The 20508-nt window shown below is 40.1% G+C and overlaps 1 protein-coding gene across 3 annotated transcripts in view; it reads left to right on the forward strand.

Annotated features, from left to right (window-relative positions):
• The first annotated feature begins 219 nt into the window (after window positions 1–219).
• The window catches only part of pik3c2a (phosphatidylinositol-4-phosphate 3-kinase, catalytic subunit type 2 alpha), a 49719-nt gene continuing 29430 nt past the window's right edge, over window positions 220–20508 (forward strand). For 2 of the 3 annotated variants that reach the window (XM_008294205.1, XM_008294221.1), the window contains exons 1-4: window positions 220–331; window positions 3892–5134; window positions 15848–15939; window positions 18187–18347. In XM_008294205.1, the coding sequence (XP_008292427.1) occupies window positions 3974–5134; window positions 15848–15939; window positions 18187–18347 (1414 nt within the window). In that variant the 5' untranslated portion in view covers window positions 220–331; window positions 3892–3973. Of the gene's footprint in view, window positions 332–458; window positions 548–3891; window positions 5135–15847; window positions 15940–18186; window positions 18348–20508 lie in introns of those variants that run through there. The other variant, XM_008294214.1, reaches the window with a different exon arrangement.

Consider the following 20508-nt stretch of genomic DNA (forward strand, 5'->3'; position numbering starts at 1 on the left):
TAAGATTATCATTACTGATGTAATAAAATATATTTTATCGTCTTGTATCTGTTGTTGTAATGTTGCTATGCCTCATATAATGACTGCACATCCGTCCAGAGTTCACAGCGACGCGTCCTGTGAGGACACCGGCCGCTGTGCTCCACACGGCGGCGCTGCTCTCCCGGTGAACCGGCCTCAAACAACGATCCAGCCGAGCAGGAACATTATCCAACTGTGTCCAACCAAACCTCCAGCAACCACCTCAGCAGGAACTGACGTCTCCTCTGTGCAAGTGGATGGAAAAATGCAGCTGCAGGAAAAATGGCTCCAAACACCGCACCGCTGAAAGGTGAGGAGTAACCCGTTTTACAGTTCACGTCTGCGGGTAAAAGTTGGAGCTCGTAGTCGCCTGATATCAGCGGCTACGGCTTCGTCGTATCCGAGCATTTCCCGTTTGAGAAAAGCTGCGTTTCTTCCTTGTTGTGGGTAGTTGGCAGGACCAGAGCAGTTGCCTGGGTACTTTTAAATTATTAAACCAGTGTCCTCCAAAGTGCGGAGCAGCCGTGTAAGTTGTTGAGCTAAATTTAGTCGCGTTTGTGTTTCTGTGGACCTTTTGTGCGCTTCTCGAGTGTTCAGGTTTAGCAGGTTTAGCGGCTAACTTAGCATCCAACAAAGTTAAAGTTCCCAAAACCCGCTCTGAAAAGTACCAAGGAGAGACATTTCGTCGGCCTAGCTGGGTCAGTGTGCAAGTTCAGTCTTGTTTTATGTGAAAAGTCACTGTTGTTTCATTTTTACAACAGTAAAGCCTTTATTTTAAAATGCGTACAGTGTTAAAGCAGCAAACGTTCATGACTTATTGACAATACACATCACTTGGTGTCAGGTGAGCATCAGCCGAGAGGTTAGCTAGCTAGCTGAGCTCTACACAAATAGTGTGTTTTGAAGGCTAAAAAACTCACCAGTGTAATATTTCTTAAATCGATTGTGTTATGACAAACATGTTTCCATCGATTATATTTCTATTGGATGTTTTCCATGTTTTTGCAAAAACACAATGTGTCAAGAGTGCTGGGATCAAGATTGAAGCTAGCTAACAACACTTTTGATCAGATGAAACAATGTGTTCTCTCAAATGTTATTCCAGGAAAAGTGGAAGTTTTCAGACAACATGGACATTATATATTCTGAATATCTACTGCAGCTACTCTGCTCTGAACACTGCAGTAATACAGTCTGAATAGGAGCTGGTTATAAGCAGTGATTACATTTTCCACTGCTTGTCTGTCAATGTGCAGTCCTGTGTTCAACTTAAAGTCCTATAGTTTGGGATATATTTGGAGTTTTCATTGTTTTGCACGCATTTATTTATGCAGATGCAAGATTCAGTAGTTATAACAGTAAACCTCAGTTTCATATCTGTCCAGTTTATTTTGTCATTAGAGATTTCATGTCCCTGGTGCCACAACATGGTTCTGTCAGTTACTTAGTTCTCTTTACAGTGAAGACAGTGTTGGTAGACAACCTGAGACAGAACAAGAATTCTTATTGTCTTGTCTTTTCTTGAGGCAGGCCAAACACATCTTACACATCTGTATTTAAGACCTAGTTACTTATTTCCCTTTGTAGAGATGTTTCGCTGTACTTTGATCAGCTGCTCCGTTTTTTTGCTAAGTTGTGCACTTTTGCGAACTTAAAATATGAGTGCAACCTTAGGCCAACACTGTTCAAACCGTTCAAACTTTATTCTAAACCTTACTGGATGTTCCAAAGTTTTAGAAGCACTAAAATGTGTCTGAATTTTGTAATGTGTGTGAAACTTTACACAGAGTTTTATCTTCGATAAAATGACCATTTGAGTACATACATTTAGAGATCACTCTGTAAATCTAGTTTGTCTTTGATTGAAACACATGCTTTTTTTAAAAATTATTTTTAGAATTTACTTGAAGAAAAAATGAAAGTAAATTGTATGTTTATCATGTGTAGTCATTTATCATGACTTTTGTATCCATTAGCCATTTCACTTAAGTAAGATTTTTTGCTTCAGGCGTGTGGCTTGGATAGTTTTTGTCCTCTGAATACTTTATCAATGCTATTGTCATGCTCAAATGTTGAACTGAGGATTTAGAGGCCAGGGGATCAGCCGTCTTTTCTACAAAAGTGCCGTTTTCTTTTCTTGTATGTCTCCTGTTGCCATATATGGACTTTAACATATGGCTATCTTGATTCAGAATCAGTCCTGTTGATTCTCCTCAGTTCAAGGTTCTCAGCCTTCCTTGAACTGGAACTAAACTGCCCAACGTAGAATAATCTATAGTGCAAAATACTTAAGGAAACCAAGACTAATGTTTATTAAGTTTGATCATATGACACAATTTCTCAGATTAACCCAGTGTTTACACAGAGAATCAGGAAGTAGCTACTGTTTAGTGCTCGGTGCTCTGACTTTTGGCACTGACACTTTGATTTATATCTTTATAAGGTAGGACTTTAAATACAAAGCTGCAGTCTGCCAGAGCATGCATTCTCACAGGGTGCAAAAATCAGTAATACACAGATCTTTTGTCAGAGCGCAGAGAATTAAGCCATCAGTGACAGCATGCACCAAAGGTTGATAACTTTTTGCATGCGTTTAGTTTCCCCAAACAGTATTCTTGACAAAGTTGGCACTAAGCTCCCCAAGTAAAATGCTTAATGAATGCAGCCACATTGTCACTGCCCGCTGGTGTTCGCACAGCTGATAAGACAATCTTGGGCCATGGTGCTAACATAATGCTAACAGAATGAGAGAAAGCCAGAGGAAGAGAGAGAGAGAGACCCATTGGGCTGTTTAGCATGCCAAATTCCTCAGCTGCACAATAGTGTTAGGCTAGCCTGAGCCCCAGCACAGCCAGCCATCTCCACCACAATGGGAGGGGAAGCTCAGGAGAGGCCGGTGACGCCTGGGGAGAGAAGGAACTCACTCAACCCTGGGGCTGTGATCGTCCGATGAATGGCTGCTTTGAGTAGGCGCTGTGTCATTTTAGGATCACAAAACACTCTTTGCAGCAAATGTTTTTCTCATGTTATATACGTGGGATACTCTTAGTTCCTTCCTGTTGTTATAGGACAACCATGAATAGTATTGATTATCAAGAATGGAATACTCCACTAGTTGGCATTAAATTCCGTTGTACAGAAATAATTAAAAGGATTGTATAGGGGGAAAAAAAGTAATATGATGATGAGATTTGGTCATAATGGACGTCTTTCACATATTTCTCATACTTTCTAGAGAAAATGATGAAATGATTACAGACAGATTAATCAGTAATGAAAATAAATGAACTGCTGTCTTGCACAGTAGCACCCAGATTTGTAAGTTCACCGCATGTCAATAAGTGGCGTGAGTCATATGTCACCTCCTTGTTATAAATCATATTGTGAATTTATTTGTTTAGTCTTTTTTTTTTTTTTTTTAAAGGTATGCGGTCCATCCGGCTGCTTGGCTAAACAATTGCAATGCTCACCTTGTGATGTCAAAGTGCATAGCATAAAAGTACATGAGAAGAGGAGAGCTTGCTATGACCTAATGTCAGTTCAGATGTGATGCTGGTAATGTAGCCTGTGCTAGTTATGTGACCTAACTGATGCCCTTGGCTCCAAAGCAAGCACAAGTAGTTATTGGCTGTGTATATATGACAAATGGTAGTTGATCAATAAGCAATTAAAGCATGCTCAACAAAGCCTAGGGAAGCTTTCACTGAAGAACTGCAAATCAACAAACTCTATTCTATGCAGGTATCTATTGCCCTTGGGTGGCTGTGGGATGTACATTAATTGCATGGCTGTTTGTTTGATCCCTGACTCCTGATTCTCTGCTTTGACTGTGTTTAACCGTTTATTTATATTTTTTCCCTTTCTTTTAAGGTGTTTAAAGACTTGCTCCACAGTTCTTTGGGCCACACTGACTTAACAGCCGTCATACTCATGGCACCTTCCTCTTGACAGAATGGCCCAGATATCAAGTGGTAATGGGTTTAAGCTGGATGTCCCCCAGCCAAAGGGGACTGTGGGTAAAGAGGAAGCCCTCCGCATGGAAGAAGAGGCTTTAGCAAAATTGCAAAGGGAGAAGAGACACACTCTTTCAACGTCAGCACCCTCATCCTCCTCTGGAGCATCCTCATCCACCTCGAAACCAAAACCATCTATATCTACCACTACTGCTCCTCATCCTTCACCCTCTACCAACAGACCAGACAAGGACCTCATTGTCTTCCCAGAGACCAAGAAACAAGTCGAGCAGGACAAGTTCAGGGATATTGATGTGGAGAAGCTGACCAATGAGGAACTTGAAAAGCTCCTACTTGATGATAACTTTGGGGCTAACAGCAAAGTGTCCCGCCCCTCACTGCTGGGGTTTAACCTCAGTGCCTCCTACCCTGGAGGCCACGTCTGTAGCTCCTCTCCTTTCCAGAGCGGCCAGTGGACACCTGTTCTGTCCACCCCATCTAGTTCCAGTGTGTCCACTCCCACCCATCAGCCTGCCCCATTATTCCCCTCTGCTCCTTTCCCCAAACCAGGCACATTTCAAAATGGTTTCACTCCAGCCATGCCTCCCTTCATGCCCCTGCCAGCGCAGCAGCCGTCCTTCATGACTTTCACTCCCATCCAGCCTGCTGCTGCAATGGTCTTCCCGCAGCCAGCTGTGGACCCAGAGATGGCAAAACTGTTTGACAAGATTGCCAGCACATCAGAATACTTGAAGAATGGCAGAGTGGCCAGCACTGACGTAGATTCCACTCAAGCAGGCACAGCCTCTCTGGCACCCAACCCACCACCCCAACAGCCAGCAGTGGTGGAATCTTCTCACATCAGCCGCTTTGACTGGCTGGATCTAGACCCACTCACAAAGCGTAAAGCTGAGAATGAGGAAGCATCCCCAGCATCAGGAGGTACTGCACAGACAGTGTCAGGAGCTCCTGCAGGGGATCCTTGGGACGCAGTGCTTGAGACTGAAGGAAACAGTAGTAGCAGCAGCCCCAAACCGGAGGGGAAAGCTTCACTGTCAGTTCGGTCACAGCACAGGAGGGCGTCAACAGGTGCAGCCGTCACGAGGAGTCACTCGCTCAACATCCCAGGGACCTCCTCTCAGCATAAACCAAACAATCAGGTAGGAACGCAGTGAAACGTAAATGTTTTATAAATGCAAATGTTTTACCTTTAGGATTTCAGGCAATCAGCAGCGGTCCAGAGGCTTTTCTAGAGAAGTCTTGTGACATGTCATAGCACAAGCACTATTTATCACCTTTTCACCAACTCAGCCAGTGTTGGTCATTTATCATTCCCAAAGCTGCCCCTTTTCTACACTCGGCATTTTAAGATGCCAACACTGTAGACAGCATACACACAATTGTGAAGAATTAATAGGGAAATGAAACTGCGGCTCTCAAAACATGAGTGTGAGTAAAGTTTAGTCCGAACGGATGATCTGCTCATTCAGTCAAAACACCCATCAACATCTTTCTTACAAACGAGCATATTCCTCATTCATTCACTAGTACAAGCAAAGCATCCTTTTTACTTCTCTTCCCTGTAATTAAGTGTTTCACTGTGGTTAGCTAGCCACCATTTCACCCCACAATTTCCCGTCAACCACATTTTGAGATTAATTTTGCCATGCAAGTCAGGAGTGATCTAATTTCTTGAAATGAATATTTAGAGCATTCATTTGGGACAGTGCTGTGGGCGAGTGGCATGGGATATTGTTGCTTTGGATTTTTTTTTTTCACTAAAACTGAACAACCATCTGTCATTTGGCTGGTAGCTCTAAGTTGAGATGGTGAAATGAGACAAACGCTTCAGTGTAGAGGAGTATGGCTGTACTGAGACCTACCAGATAAGTCAATTTGTCATCATATGTCTTCTGCTTTCCTCAGAATCTGGGAGTCTGATTAACCTGAAGCTGTCAGTCTTCTGCCTGGAAATGAAAACTTTTAACATGCTTTATTAGAAATGCTTTTCTAACTACTCAACAAGTTCCTCTAGGATATTTACATAGGGAGTCTGTGATGAGACCACTCTCTACAGTTGGTAGAAATCAGGGATGTATGTGCTTTCAAAGGTACAAGATACAACAATACTTAGACCCTCTCATTAAAATAATATATTTCATTACCGCCAGTAGTCAAAAACTCTATTGTCTATAACCAGTGGTCTGGATTTTTAAGATGCTGACAGACTGTTTTGTTGGAAATTATGTACATTTTTTTTCTCCTTAGGGTTATTGAAACGCCCCTTCCAGCTCATTGTGTTGTAATGTGTCATGACCAAACAATTGGTCTCTGTGGCATGTTTCTTACACCAAGGTGATAATTAACCTCACAGCACCATATAAGCCCCTGACTTCCAGAATTTCCCATCGTTGCAGAACACCAGGAAATTTGACACAATTTGAACATGGTGTTAGGAAACATCATGGTGTGGAAAAGTAAAATAAAAAAAAATGTAAAGAAATGTTATGGGAAAAGTTATAAATAAGACCAGCCAGAGCCTTCAGTGTTCTGCTCCACTTGGTCTTTCAAGTCCATGTGTGGGATTCTACAGACGTATACTTTACCTCTTATAAACAACAACCTGTCCAGTCTGTACACCCAGTTGTGTCTTCCAGGGTTGAGGAATGTCTTTTTCCTTGAAAGGGTGAAACAGTGCTTGTTTACTCTTGCCTGTATGTTATGTCTAGGTTCAAGCATGTGTTTTTTGGTGAGACTACCGTGTTGTGTAACTTGAGCCTCTTTAGCCCAGTGTTCTTCTAATATGTCCCTCCACACTCTCACTTTTTATCTGCATCCACAATGATGATCTTTGCGTATGACGTTATGATGGGATGTGTGTTTGCTTGCTCCTCTTGTTCCATCTGCTCGGCTGGCAGCCGGCACCCATGTTGTTATAAACAGGAACAAGTCCTTACAGGTCCCCCGTGCCCTACAGCAGCAACAGAATGACCTAACAAATCGGCCTCATGAGTCGATGTGCCAGCTCCCCTCTTATTAGACTCATCCGAAAGACACGCTGCACTTTAGTTTTTATACACGTGCTGTACTTTGAGCAACTGTGATTAGAATCTGTGATGCAAGCAAATAAGTCAACACTTTATGTATCTGCTTGATAATAAAGTCTTCCCGTTGTGGGTGAAATGTTTTATGGTTTTGAAGCAGTAGGTTGAAGTTTTCAGTCTGTAAACATGGTAGCTCAATACAAAGCATATAACAGCACAGCTAAAAAGGGCAATTTAGATTTGCATAAAAACAAGAACATAAGAATGAAACTAGACTTCAAACCACAGTGACTATACACAGCTGCTACTAAACCACTGAAAGCTGAACACAACAAGTCAGAAATGATTCTTTCTCTTGAGCCATTACGTTTAGAGTGACAGCACTTCTTGGTGGAGGCAGTGGGTTCTCGAGTTTTGGCCGTGTTCTCCTGGAAAGACTAAAATACCCTTTCCCCTGAAAATAGTTGTTGTCTTGCTTTCCTTTAAACTAGTGCTTTTGCATCATTCTTGTCCACATATGCTGTATTATTTACATTGCTGCAAAGCATTTTTTGAAGCATGCAGTTTGATTGTAGATTGTAAACTGCTTTGGAGTGTTTTCCTGCATTTTCACGATGGAATATAACAGATAAGCTTGTAGACTTGTGACACTTTGCTTGAACTTGGTTAATCTTAGAACTGAATCTGTCCTGCTTTTAGTTGCTTTATCATTATGTGGTGCTATTGTATAAAAATGCATACTTATTTGAAAAGTCGTAGTGCAGAAATATAAGCTCCATTAGTGTTGTCAAAGAGCATTGCATTAATTCGCTCTATAAGAGAGCAAAACCCAAATGACAAAAAGCAACCGTGGACATTAGGGTTATGTAACTATATATGGATATGAAAGACAGATATGAAACTGCATGCTATTCTTAATCTAACATTTTACAATGTACATCACTCACTTTATTGCCACAAATGTTAATCAATAAATATGTAATAACAGCAGACATATTTAGTAAATACAGACTGTGTGTAGGCTGGTTGTCACAGAGACACTGGTGTTAAATTACAGCACACATCCAGACATCAGACACCTCTCCACCCTTCCTCTAAAAGCTTAATGAAACCTCCAATAGCACGGCAGCTTAGAGTTGCACTGTGGTTGCAAGTTGACTAAATGTAAGCTGATATGTTTGTACAAGCCCCATAAGTAGTCTCGCTACTTTTGCAAAACATCTCTTCACTTAATAGCCCACAGTTTTCATTTGAGATCTATTTGTACCAGCAAATGTTACAAATCACCAGACACTTCCTGAGGCATGGTTATGTTTTTTTAACTCTCTCTTTTTTCTTTTTTTTTTAATTTTATTTTTTTATTGCAGCTATGTGTCACATGAGGTTTTTTTCAATACAGTTATTTCCAAGATGAGTGTTTGGATGACTGTAAGTCAGCCTGAAGTTGCCAAGCCTTGTTATAGTTTTCAAGAATGTGCTGTAAGATGTGGTAGTGTGGGCAGGAGGGTATAAAATGGAACAAATGAGCTTGAGCTTAGAGAATCAAGCTATCTGCTGTCAAGTCTACCCCTCTGCCTCTCTCTGTCCACCTTAATCGTATGTCTTTTTCTTAAAGTCTTTATTTACTCTTATTTTCTCATCACTTTGTGGCCTACTCCTCCCCTTAAGCGTTCCCTGTTTTCTGTAGGGATATGTCTTGCTCGTATTCTGTCTTCACACTCTCAGTTTGTTACTTGTAGCTATTGACTGCAGATGCTTAAGACCTTCATCACTTTACTTCTTTCTTTCTCCCATAGTTCACAGTCTCTTAAAGAATTTTCAGCCTTTGATTTGGCCTTTGGAAGTAAAGCCATAGGTTAGTGATAATCAGCAGTCTACCTTCAGCACAGCTGTCACGCCTCACAGCACCAACATCTGTTCAGACCATGCTCTTACTGTTTGCAGAGCAACACTAAAAGTTAAGGCATCATTGAACATGTCTGGTTTGAGATAGATTCAAATTACTAAATCTCACATTTGATTCAGATGTGTGCATAAACTGTCAGAACTGACAAAGCCGTACAACTCTACAGAGAGCTGAAAAAATGGATGAAAACACAAAGCAGATTTGTTGTAAATTATATGATCAGTCAAATTGTTATGGTTGAATACATTGTTTATATTGTAAATTATTCTGAGATTTCGCTAATAAAATGCTAATGATGAACAGTGGGAAGGTTGTTAACAGAGATTAGGTCTGATTCTGTGGTGTCGTGTTAAAACACACATTGAAATACTTCATTGCAGACTGGTTGAGCATGTGTCTGCTTGTTTGCGCTTGCATTGTTCCCTACAAATGACCTGCTGGCTGATTTTTATCTGAATATGTATTGTGATTCAAGAGCACTGTGTGTGTAAGAGAGAAAATGAAACCTGCACAATGCCAGCATGCATTTTACTTTTTAAAAACTTGACTACACAGTCAAATCTCTTCTTCCCCCAGATCCAGAAGCTATTTTGCATGTCTCACACCTCCAGACCATCTACCTCCAGACTCTCACTCTTTTTCTTTTGTTATTTAATGACGCTTTGTGCCCAAGTATAAGATGCTGCAAGATGTATAACACTCACAAAATTTTCTCCCACCAGACAAATGCATAGTTGGGAGATGCTGCAATGCAGGGATGAGACATGGATTCCAGTTAAATATGTGACTTGCTGGGCAAACAGCTCTGTGTCTCCTAACCTTTGACCTTGTTTACTGGCAGAAAACAGGAGAAGTATTGTGGAAGAAGCAGTGAGTAAGCAGGTAGAAAGAAGATACTAATGCACACAATAAAACCCTTGCTAACAAGTGTTAAGGGAATATGTTAAATTAGGCATTGTTTTTGAAAGCTTTCTCTACACATGGCTGTGGTTTCTTCCAGTAACAAAATAGCTTCTTCATTAAAGTCTCTGTGATTGTTTTCTAAGGCAAGGATTTCACTATATCACAGGAAGTATGAGTTGGATAGCCATCAGTCACTTCCTTATTGAAAGAAGAAGTAGATTTATGTTTTCACAGCAGCTAGTTCCTCTGATGTAACCCTCAAAGCTTCTCACAGCCACTTAGTATTGTTGATGAAGGTTAAACCAAACAGAAGTGTTTAGAAAACTTTGCTTGCGTATCCAGCCAAAACATTTTAGCTGACGGGAGCTGCTGCAGATTCACAACCCATTAAAATCAGTCAATATCGCTTTTTGTAATTGCTGGAACAGCATAAAAGCATCACTCAGTTTTTCCGACATGAATTAATACTGTAAAATGAAACCTGGACTGAAGTACTTTGAGCTTGCACTAAGATGAGACTTGCAGGTTACTTTCATTTTGAGAGTAAAATATGACTCAATATTTAAATAACGTTTTTCACCCTCTGATACAGCTACAGTTTGATCTGGGGTACCTTATTGTGCTCGGAGACTTGAAGGTGCTGTGTAGTTTGAAAATTGTTGACTGATCAGACATCGACAGTTGCCGGTGACTATTTGAGTGCAGGTTTCGTTTTGGCAGACTTGGGTTATTCTCATTTGGCGGGCACAGAGACTTAATGAGTTCTCTGATGTCTGGATGTGTAGTGTAACTCAATACTTGTGCTGGGCATGAAATTTCCACCAGCCACCAGATGAAGCTGTGGTTGGCCTTTCACTTCTGCCACTGTATTCAGTCAGGCCTTCCTGTGTGTCTGCATCCCACTGGAGAAACCACAAAGTTCCTCAAGCTCTCTGTCTTCCCTGTAGAGACTGGCCTTTTTTAATGTCTGACCTTATTTGTCAGCAGCATGCATTAAAAGTCTTTGACAGTTGTACAGTAGCAGCAGACTGACCTGGATTCAGATAGTGAGCACCTTGATATCATGAGCTGAAAACATTTGCTGATTTAAAAAAAAATAAAATAAAAATAGTGATTTATTTGAAAAGCATTGAGCAGCATCATTAACCACACTGATAAACAATGATTGTTTCTTGATGTTGCATTGTTTGATTGTGTTACATTTTAAATCAATTAATTAACTTCTTTTTGTATGGGACTACTGTACTGGTTGAGATGGTTAGCTCAGTAACAAAGCCTAGAACTGTCATAAATACAAAACACAGTTGTATGTGGGTGTTTTGCTGGATTTTTGCTGCATTCCTTTGTGTGTTACTGCTACCTATTGATTAATGTAGAATTGTGAAACCATTAGCAAAACAATGTATTGCCTCTGCACATGCATCTGTGACCGTGTGTGCATGCAACACAACAAACAAAACTGGAGTTCACTTATACACGCACTACTCCTTGAGCTAACAGAGGACCGAATATGGAAAATTCTCTAGGAGGCAAAAATCAAGCCTGCTGTCAGAGAGATGAGATGCCAAAAAATTGTTGAAATGACAGCAAATTTCAGGCAATCTTCTCGTAAGGCTTTCAGTACCATCTAATTCAAATGCTGACTTCAGAAAGGTGTGGGTTAAGGATGGTCACATGCTGTTTGACCATCTGACAAGCACTTAGGGCAAAGCATACTGACACCTTCAGGCTGCAGATATAAATTTCCACTACATATTTGCATGAACCTCACAAAGCTTAACCTTTGTGATTGAGACTATAAACTCATTAGGAAAATACTTGAAGAGATAACAGATAAGGAAGAAGTAAGGTGTTTTTCTTCTATGAGGACTCACCCACTGCTGGTCAGTAGAAAGAATGCAGCTTTAAGTTTGTGGTTATGATCTCAACGTCAACAATATCACAAGATCCTTGAATGTCGTCATGTTTCTGGTTTGCATTGTGAAAACGTGAAAGTTGACAAGAAAAGTATTCTGTAATACGCAACCAAGTGGATATTTTTTTAACCCTCCAAAACCTTTTTAAAGATGCAGACAAAGTCAACAATAATGCTGGCGTCACAGCCGTTGTCTTCATGCGCAAAATCAAATGTATCCAAGGTCATAGAATCTCTTTCCAAAACAACAGCTAAAGAACATTCTTTCTAAAATGTTTTGTCATCATTCAGTATGTCTAAAAATGTAAGTTGGCCAAGAAAAATAGCATAAATAGTTTTGCATTTGTGTCATTTTGTCGAAGCAGGAATCACATGTTTCATAACTGATTGTGTCTTACTGTGGAGCAGAATGTTGCCAAGTACGTGATGTAGGACACCCAGGGCGAAAAGAAACACTTTTTCAAACTTGAATCGGGACAATGTAGACATGTGTCTGCACGGTTATATCAGAGCCTTGGTTTGGAGAGTGTGGAAAATTTTTAAACATGTTGTCTGTCTCCAAGAGTGGAAAATTGCATAAAGGAAAGTCATTATGAGAAAACTGGAAGGAGTTTACATTAAAGATAAAGATTGTGTCATTTAAATTCTTTGCCTCTGTGCTACAAGATGGATTTCATTCGTCTATACATACATAGTACATAGTAGTGCTGCACAGTTAGAGTTTAAAAGTCATCACTAAGACTTAACACATTCTGCAACTGGCTTTTTTTGGATTATAATCATCTGCATTTAGATTTCTGTCAGTAACCCGCTCAGACTACAAGAATCGATTGAGGTTTGTCCTGGTTCCACTACATGAAGATCAATAGAACTGTAAAAGACTTCACTAGTCTGTGTCATCTGGGAGGTGAGAGGTTTGATGTGACTTGCACTGTTCGATACGTACCACAACATTCACTCCATGACCCTGAAGACCAGCCACTGTGAGTCAGTGATCTTCTTTTATAATGTACAGCATGTTCCCGGTATTACAGCCGGCAATGAGACAAAACAGAGGAAAAGCAGAGAAAGGATGATTACTCATCGTGTGAGTTATATGAAGTTGTTCCCATGACTTCTGACACCAGGAGCTCTCAGTCCGGGTGCAACAAAATCGATCGAGTGAAACAAAGAAGGTCCTGTCCTACAGTACAGCCCATTGTGTGTGTGTGTTTGTGAGTCTATGTGTGTCATAGTGTGACGATCAGTGAAACATGGCCTCATTTGATTGTCTGCCCATGTTTGTTTTTGATGAAGCAATCCTGACTCCAAACATAAACAGGGCTGATGTACTCTGCTAGTCTCGTTTCTTGCTGGCTTTCTAGTGTTCTAGTGTTTTTCTTTCTTTCTTTCCTTCTCCACTTTTGTTCTCTTGCTCTTTTTGAGCAACTGTTTCTTACACTAGCCCTTCTTTGTTTCCTGCCTATCTCCTCTCTTCCTCTCCTTATTATCCTCCATATTTGAAAAATGTCTTAAAACTGACAGTGATTTCTAATTAAGAGAAGCAACAAGTATTTTTACTTTGTCTTGATAATTAAATTAATACAAATACAGGCTTGTGAGATATTTATTTATTTGTTCTGAATGCTATGCTTCAGTTATACTGTAGAGTAATATGCGGACAGTAATAGTCAACGACTGGCTGCCATTTGAAGAGTCATAAATCTTGAAAATCTGATACAGAAATTGCCCCGGCAAGAACCCAGTCTCCTCTGTCCCCTGCTAGGAGATGCAGGTGGTTTGGTTTCAGGCTTTGGCCTCTTTTCCACGCTCCATGCTGTCTAGAAATTTTTGTCTCCTGGTGTTATGTCAGGTCAGCTTTGAACAGGAGGTCTCTGCTCTTTGACCTGCACAGCACTAAAAAATATCTGGGATGAACCATGTTGAACTTTTTTGGGGGGTGGTGGGGCTTTTTGACTGTATTTGATAATGACCATTGACAGGAAACAAGGGAAAGAGGAAAAGGGGATCATCATACAACAATGAGTCGGCCAGAGTTGAACCAGACTCCCTCAGATTATTTTGAATGGCTTAAAGAACCTATCTTTTGCTAAGAGATTTATTGCTTTCCTATAGTTTATTTTAGATATTTTTTGTGCATGCATAAGGTCCGTAAACTTACAAAGTCCACGCTAAAGGGAGGTGTTTTGTTTGACTTAAAAACACTACTGCTGACCTGCCTGAAATGCCTTGCTTAAATGCCAGGCTCTTCTTCAGTTACTTAGTGAGGTCATTATGTAGCACATTTGTATAAAGCCTACCTAGCAACAAATAAACAGCTTCCTAAGAGTCCACTATTACTTCCTTACTACAGCCACTATTGCCAGGGCTACGTCTCTCTGCCTATACTTAAAGATCTGGGGTTACTTTATGCAACTAACATGACTTCGCTTTTGTCAAACCAGCTGACCAATCAAAATGGGCTGGGCAAAGGGGAGTGTTAAAGAGACAGGAGCCTTAACGGGGCTCTTTTGACAGAGGGTAAGAAAAGAAGCTGCAGCAATGTACAGTGTGCAAAAATAATGTCATTTGAACAGTAAAGCATGTACAGAGACTAGTAGAAAATTGTAAATCTGTAAAATTGCATTATATGGGCCCTTTAACTCCTAGGCCACCATGATATAGAGAGGTGACTTACAAGGGGTGCGATTATTCTTCTGCATTTCATGTTGAACTGAAACAAGCAGGACATTATTCAGTTAGTCGGTCAGAGCACAATATTCAGTAAACCTTTTTTAAGCAGATATGTGAAACGTTTTCTGATTCCAGCTTTTGCCACTTGAGGATTCTTTTTATTATTTTACGTGATTGTAAATGGAATATTTCTAAGTTTTGGTCAGGCAACACAACAAATTTGAAGTCCGACATTCATGACAACAAATGAAGATCATCTGAGTCACTGGTCATTGGATTGTCTTTAACATAGCATTTATGTGATCATCATCAAGTTAAGTTGACCTGACACTTGACAAGCTTTAGCAAAGCAAGCTTAAGGAAGTTTTTGTAATTGTCCATTTTCATTGTCATTGGACATGAAAAAATCAGCTCAGTGCCCTCCCTCGGGTGCATCTAAAACCTCTGTGTTCAGTATCCAGCAGAAGTCTCTTGGGAGGGAGGAACAAACTTCTATTATCACATTCCAAACATTTCTTTCATCCCTGTTCTTCCCTGCCTCTCCTGCCTTCATGCCGCTCTCTCCCTTGCCGGGAGTGATGTCAGAGTTGCAGATTTCCAAGCCATGACTGAGCACTTTTGCAGACGACCCAGAGCCTGGCACAGGAAGGGGCGGGGTCCTTTCACTTCTCATTTCCTGTGCTACAGGAAGCACATTCCTCAGTTGCTGGCAGTCAGACAGCAGTAAAAAGCAGAGTGTAGCTGTGAGTTCCCGGCAGCAGGCCAACCTCCAGGAATCTCTTCAAGTAATTCCCAGGGGAGGTGTCTCAGGATTTGTCTGTGTGTGACAGACAGAAAGAGGCAGATTTACAGCTCATTCAACTCAATTCTTAAATTATTTCTGAGTAAAAGAAAAAAAAAATGATTTGGTGAAAAATTTTCCTGATGTATTATGAAACTTTTTCCAATATAACATAAAGAAAGCTTTGGAATGTGCGCGAGAGACACTGTTTAAATCAAACATACGCTTAAACAACCAAACCTTAACTAAATGTTAAACTAACGCTTTATCACAGTTTAAGAGACAGCAGCATAAAAGAGCTGGAGACGTATATGTGTGTCAAGTCTTTGCCCTTGCCAACATGTTTTTTCACTCTGTAGAATTCATGGCTCTGGGGTGTTTTTAATAAAGCTGCCCCTTCAACAATCCCTAAACACAAATCACCATAAAGACCTTAAACATTCCTGCTCTTAGCCAGTGCTGTTAAACAGATGTAATGAGATTAAATGTGGAAACACTATACATGAAAAATTATAACTAAGATCATACACTGCAAGTCGCTTTCCATCTGGCCTGCTTCTGTTTGAAGTTTTATAAGCATGTTACTCATGTACTATTTCAGTTCACTGACTGTGTGCTTGTATGTTTGTTTGACTGTTTTTTTTCCTGCAGGACAAAGGAAAAGGTTTGGTAAAGAATGTCGCCATGGAGGAACAGGATGCTCAGAACCTGGAGATTGTCGACTTCTGTAAAGACGTAGCAACGTAAGATCCTTGCTTCCTTCCTGTTATTGACCTTCTTTCCTTCTTGATAATATTTTGGATGTAAATATAGAAGTAGCTTTTAAGTTACTCATACACACATTTAGCAGGCTACAGATTTGTCACAAGGGGGAGCCATTCAGTTATTTTCAGATTAGTTGTACAGGTACCAACACCACCACCTATGGGCAAGGAAAGGAATTGCTACAGCTCTGACATTTTTGTTTGGTTGTGTGTTTCATTTAACGCTAACAACGAGCTTAAAATAAAGTGGAAAAATGTGCCACATTAACATCTTGTGGTGACAAAGCACGACAGTAAAAATACATTTTAGCTTGTGGCTTTATAACACCAAACATTAGTTTTTGAATATTCAGTTTTGTCAAATATCATCTATGAGCTATATGATGTTTTTAGGTGGTTCACTGAATAGCAGGTGAGCCTACAGTCACTGTTAACTATTGCTTATATTAGCGCTGTTACGATATATTGTATTGATGATAACTGCAAAATTTACAAATCGAAATATTGATGATATTAATACATTTATGTGAGCCATCTGCATGAAATCAGTTACATTGCGCCTTGGGCTATCCAAGACACAGCCCGAATTACATTAACACATGATAAAATATTGATTTTGGGTTTATTACTTACATCGCTCCATGTAGTTGTTTTCTACATGTCGGTAACATAATATTACAGAGCGTAATAATATAACATTCCATATCACTGTCAAATACCGTCAGCGTGCATGAGCGGTAACACCAGAAAGAAGCACTGGAAATCACTTGTGCACAGGCGCCGCGAGCAATTGCCAGTCAATCCTGTCCCGTGATTTGCGTCATGTGGTGGCAACATGCCACTTTTGTTTATGCATAATTGCCCATGGTGCAATGCGACTGATGTTATGCAGATGGGTCACATTTGACAATACTGTAAATTATCCAGCACCAGTAACTGTCTGGTTGATCGACCAACATATGCACAACATATCAGCATAGTGTTGTTAGAGACTCTCTCTATACCTCCTTACATCCGTATTTTATGTGTATTTCGTTTGTCCATTAACACACAAGACACTAAGTTAAAGATTCATTTGAATTTTCATATAGTCATGTTGTTGTTAATTATCTATAGAAACAGCAATAATATTGTTATTGTGAATTACTTTGGCCATGATAATCGCTTTGTGAAAATCTAACACATTGATGACACCCGACATGAACACTAGCTCACCAAGTGCTGTCTTGTACCTTTCCTGAACTGTAAGGAAATAGTTTAGATACATTTACAATTAAATTCCAATTTAAGAAGACATAAGTGTCTTGTACTTAGCTGCATCATTACAAAATAACCATTTTAGATTTATTATGTAATAATTCTGTAATAATGTTAATTGTATTGTAAAATACGTTTATGTGTATAGAGTGACAACTTTTGTTCAAGAAATTGAGCAAATACATGCAAAATACTAGATATTTGAGTAATTCTTCCCCTAATGTTTTTTTTTTTTTGTTTTTTTTTAAATATACACGTTGCAACAGCTGCTTTTAGCAAATACAGCATTTTTCCTTGTTTGTGAGTGCAATTGCACACTTACAGATTTTCATGTATGTATACACATAATTGCATGTTTTGCAGTTCTGTTCATTTCCTGTGGCTGTAGAGAATTTCTCACTCCAGTGGTTTCTTTGGGTGGAGTGATGATGAAGCAGCGTTCGGGGAATCCACTTTTTTAATGATGAAAAAGTAAACGCCCGCTGTCATCCACCCAGCAACTTCCATGCATACTTTTCATCTACAAATGCGCTACACAGCTTGCAGTTATAAGGAACTTGACCTGAAGTGTGTAAACAAAAATAGAGTATTTTCATGGCATTTTCATCATCAAGCAAATGGAATCAGACTCAACATCACAACCAGTCACTTATTGGATGTGGTTATTTCCACTTAGTAGTTCAGGATAGTAGTTATAAATTTAAAATGTTTTTATATAACCTTCTCAATGTGCACATAAAAATTAATTCTATTTATATTTGTTCTTATTTCCTCTTTGCCCCCTTCCATTTAGCTTTCCTGGTAAACTGGCCATGCTGCATTTAATAGTCTCATCCAAGCGATCTGATTCATATGCCTGGCTGGACTTAGCTTCCCCTAATGTGTTTTCACTGGCCAAGTAGACCAAAATATGGGGGGGAAAAGCACTGACTTGGTTTCTGCTTTGATTCCTTTTTTTTTTCCCACCAGCCTGCGTTCCAAATTCCCTCATGGTGACATTGCAACCAACCCCGGCTTCGTCCTCAGCCCTGTCATCCCCCAGAGAGACAGTGGAGGTGACAATAGCTGCTCTGTCAAGGTTTCTATTGAAATCTCTGAATCTCAGCAGCCAGTAACCTTCACCTGTGACGGTAAGCATTAAATCAGGGACAAAAAGTGTCTGTCATGTGAGCAATCTTTTAATCAATTTTTAACTAGCTAAAAAAAAAAAACAAGAGTATAACAAGAGTAAGTGGTAGATTGTACACATAGTGCAACCAACTGTTTTGACATTTCATGAATCATGAAAATTCTGCTATCTTGGCAGTGCTCCTGCACTGTATTGTAGAAATATTTTCGAGAAAGGACCGCAAGTCAGTTACAAAAATGGCTCAGCGCTGAAGTGTAGAAAATGCTCTGCACAGATGGTGCCCCATCACAGTTTAGTTAGCCAAAAAAGAATCTTTGTACCCTTTGCCTTTAAGAGTGAGCAGATCAGATTGCAGATAAGAGAGCTCTGAAGGAGGAAACAACATTCTCAGCTGCCAAACTCTTCACCCCCTCCCAACCTCATTTTTCTTTTCATTTTTTCGGTCGTGGGAAGTATACAACGTTCCATTACCACACAAATAAAGGTTTGTGCCCTCACTATGGAGTAGCCATGTTGGGCATAAGGGATTGGAAGTTACTTTTTTTCCCTCCCAAGATCTCACTAAGATTTTTGGTTTTGGTCCCTGGGTTGTTGAGAGCTGTAATTGGCTAACCCCTCGTTATTCACACACAAATCTACAACCACTGTGACTGACAAGTCCTTAAGGATGTGAAGCCAAGCACGGTAGAGGCTGTCAGCCAATCCACTGGACTCTTTTGTTAGACATATTATCCCAACTGTGTGACCAAGTTCACCACTGTATATGTGGGTCCCTAAGGATCAGCATTAGCCCACTCTGTGTGTTGATTTAAGTCTATATTAGAAAGTCTGCTGTCAGACTGTGTTTTATGACCTAGGTATATATCTAGCAACACCAGTGACAATTGTTTCTTGTTTGACAACAAACCCATACCCGACCTGTCCTCAGCTTTTAGTGTCTGCCTATGTAGTAGACTTTGTTACTGACTCTGACACTGATTGGATACCCAGTTCAACAGTACCAACCTATAGGAAGTATATATACTACTTTCCTCGCTCTACTTCCGAATTGCCCTTTCCTAGATTCCTGTGTTGAAACCTAGTTCACCTCCTCTTCCTGCTTCTGCTGAGTTTGTCTCCTTTAATCCCAGTGCTCGGGTCACTTCCTAGGTACACTTCCTTCTTCCCGAGTATGACATCTATTTCAGCGTTTCCTAATTCACTTCCAATGTTGTCAGCGCAGTTGACCCATATAGGTAATGGTCGGATTCTTCTGATTGGACACTAATGTGCTCTTAGGAACAATAGGCCTCAGTTATACTGAAAACTTGGACAGAAGGATAGAAAGAGATAGAGGACACGAAGGCTGCTCCTCTTTCAAATGATCCTCCTTTTTCTCATCATGCAATTCCTTCTCGGTGTGCTCTTGTTTTCTTCATCCTTGTTTCTTTGCAGCATCTCCTCATCTGTCTTACACTTTGTCTTAGGCTATTGTTCAAATAAATCTCTTTAACTTGTCATCTTTACAAAAACTACAGAATAAACTGACACATTAGAAATACATGGCCCTCTTCTCTGTTCCTTTTTGGTTTTTCTCTTTCCCGTTTCTGTCATTTTCTTTGTCTTGTCGTCTCTCAGTGAGTCAATTTCTGTCTTCTTATTTATCTCCTGGCAGCTCAACATCTTCTATCTTTTGTGGAAATCTCTAAATTGTGTCACCTTTTCTCAGTATTGCAAAAGGATATTTTATTCACTTCTGGTGAATTTTATTGTGCAATTATGTGAAAAGTAAGGCAATAGTGAGGCCAGTTTGCATGATTGCCCGAATGAATATATTGCCCAACAGTTAAGAAAGGAGAAAAGGATTTTCTGAAATCTTCACCCATTTTCAAGAGATCCGGCAGAAAGGGAGTTGCCTGATTCCTCCCAGGCTTGGCTGTGAACTGCTACTGGCTTCTGAGGATTCCTTACATACTGTGGCAGAGGAGAGGAGATGGAGGGAGTGAGAGAGAGAGGGAAAAGCATTGCATTAAAGAAATACAAATGAGAGAGAGAACGCAGAATGAGGGAGGAAGGGAGGAGTGTCAGAACAGAGATGAAAATGAAATGAGAGAAAAGGGACAAAAAAGACGTGAAGTTGCTGAGACAGAGAAACCAAAGAATGGCATTCATGGAGAAAGAAG

This window comes from Stegastes partitus, unplaced genomic scaffold (assembly GCF_000690725.1).
Source record: "Stegastes partitus isolate 25-593 unplaced genomic scaffold, Stegastes_partitus-1.0.2 Scaffold21, whole genome shotgun sequence".
Classification (NCBI taxonomy): Eukaryota; Metazoa; Chordata; class Actinopteri; family Pomacentridae; genus Stegastes; species Stegastes partitus.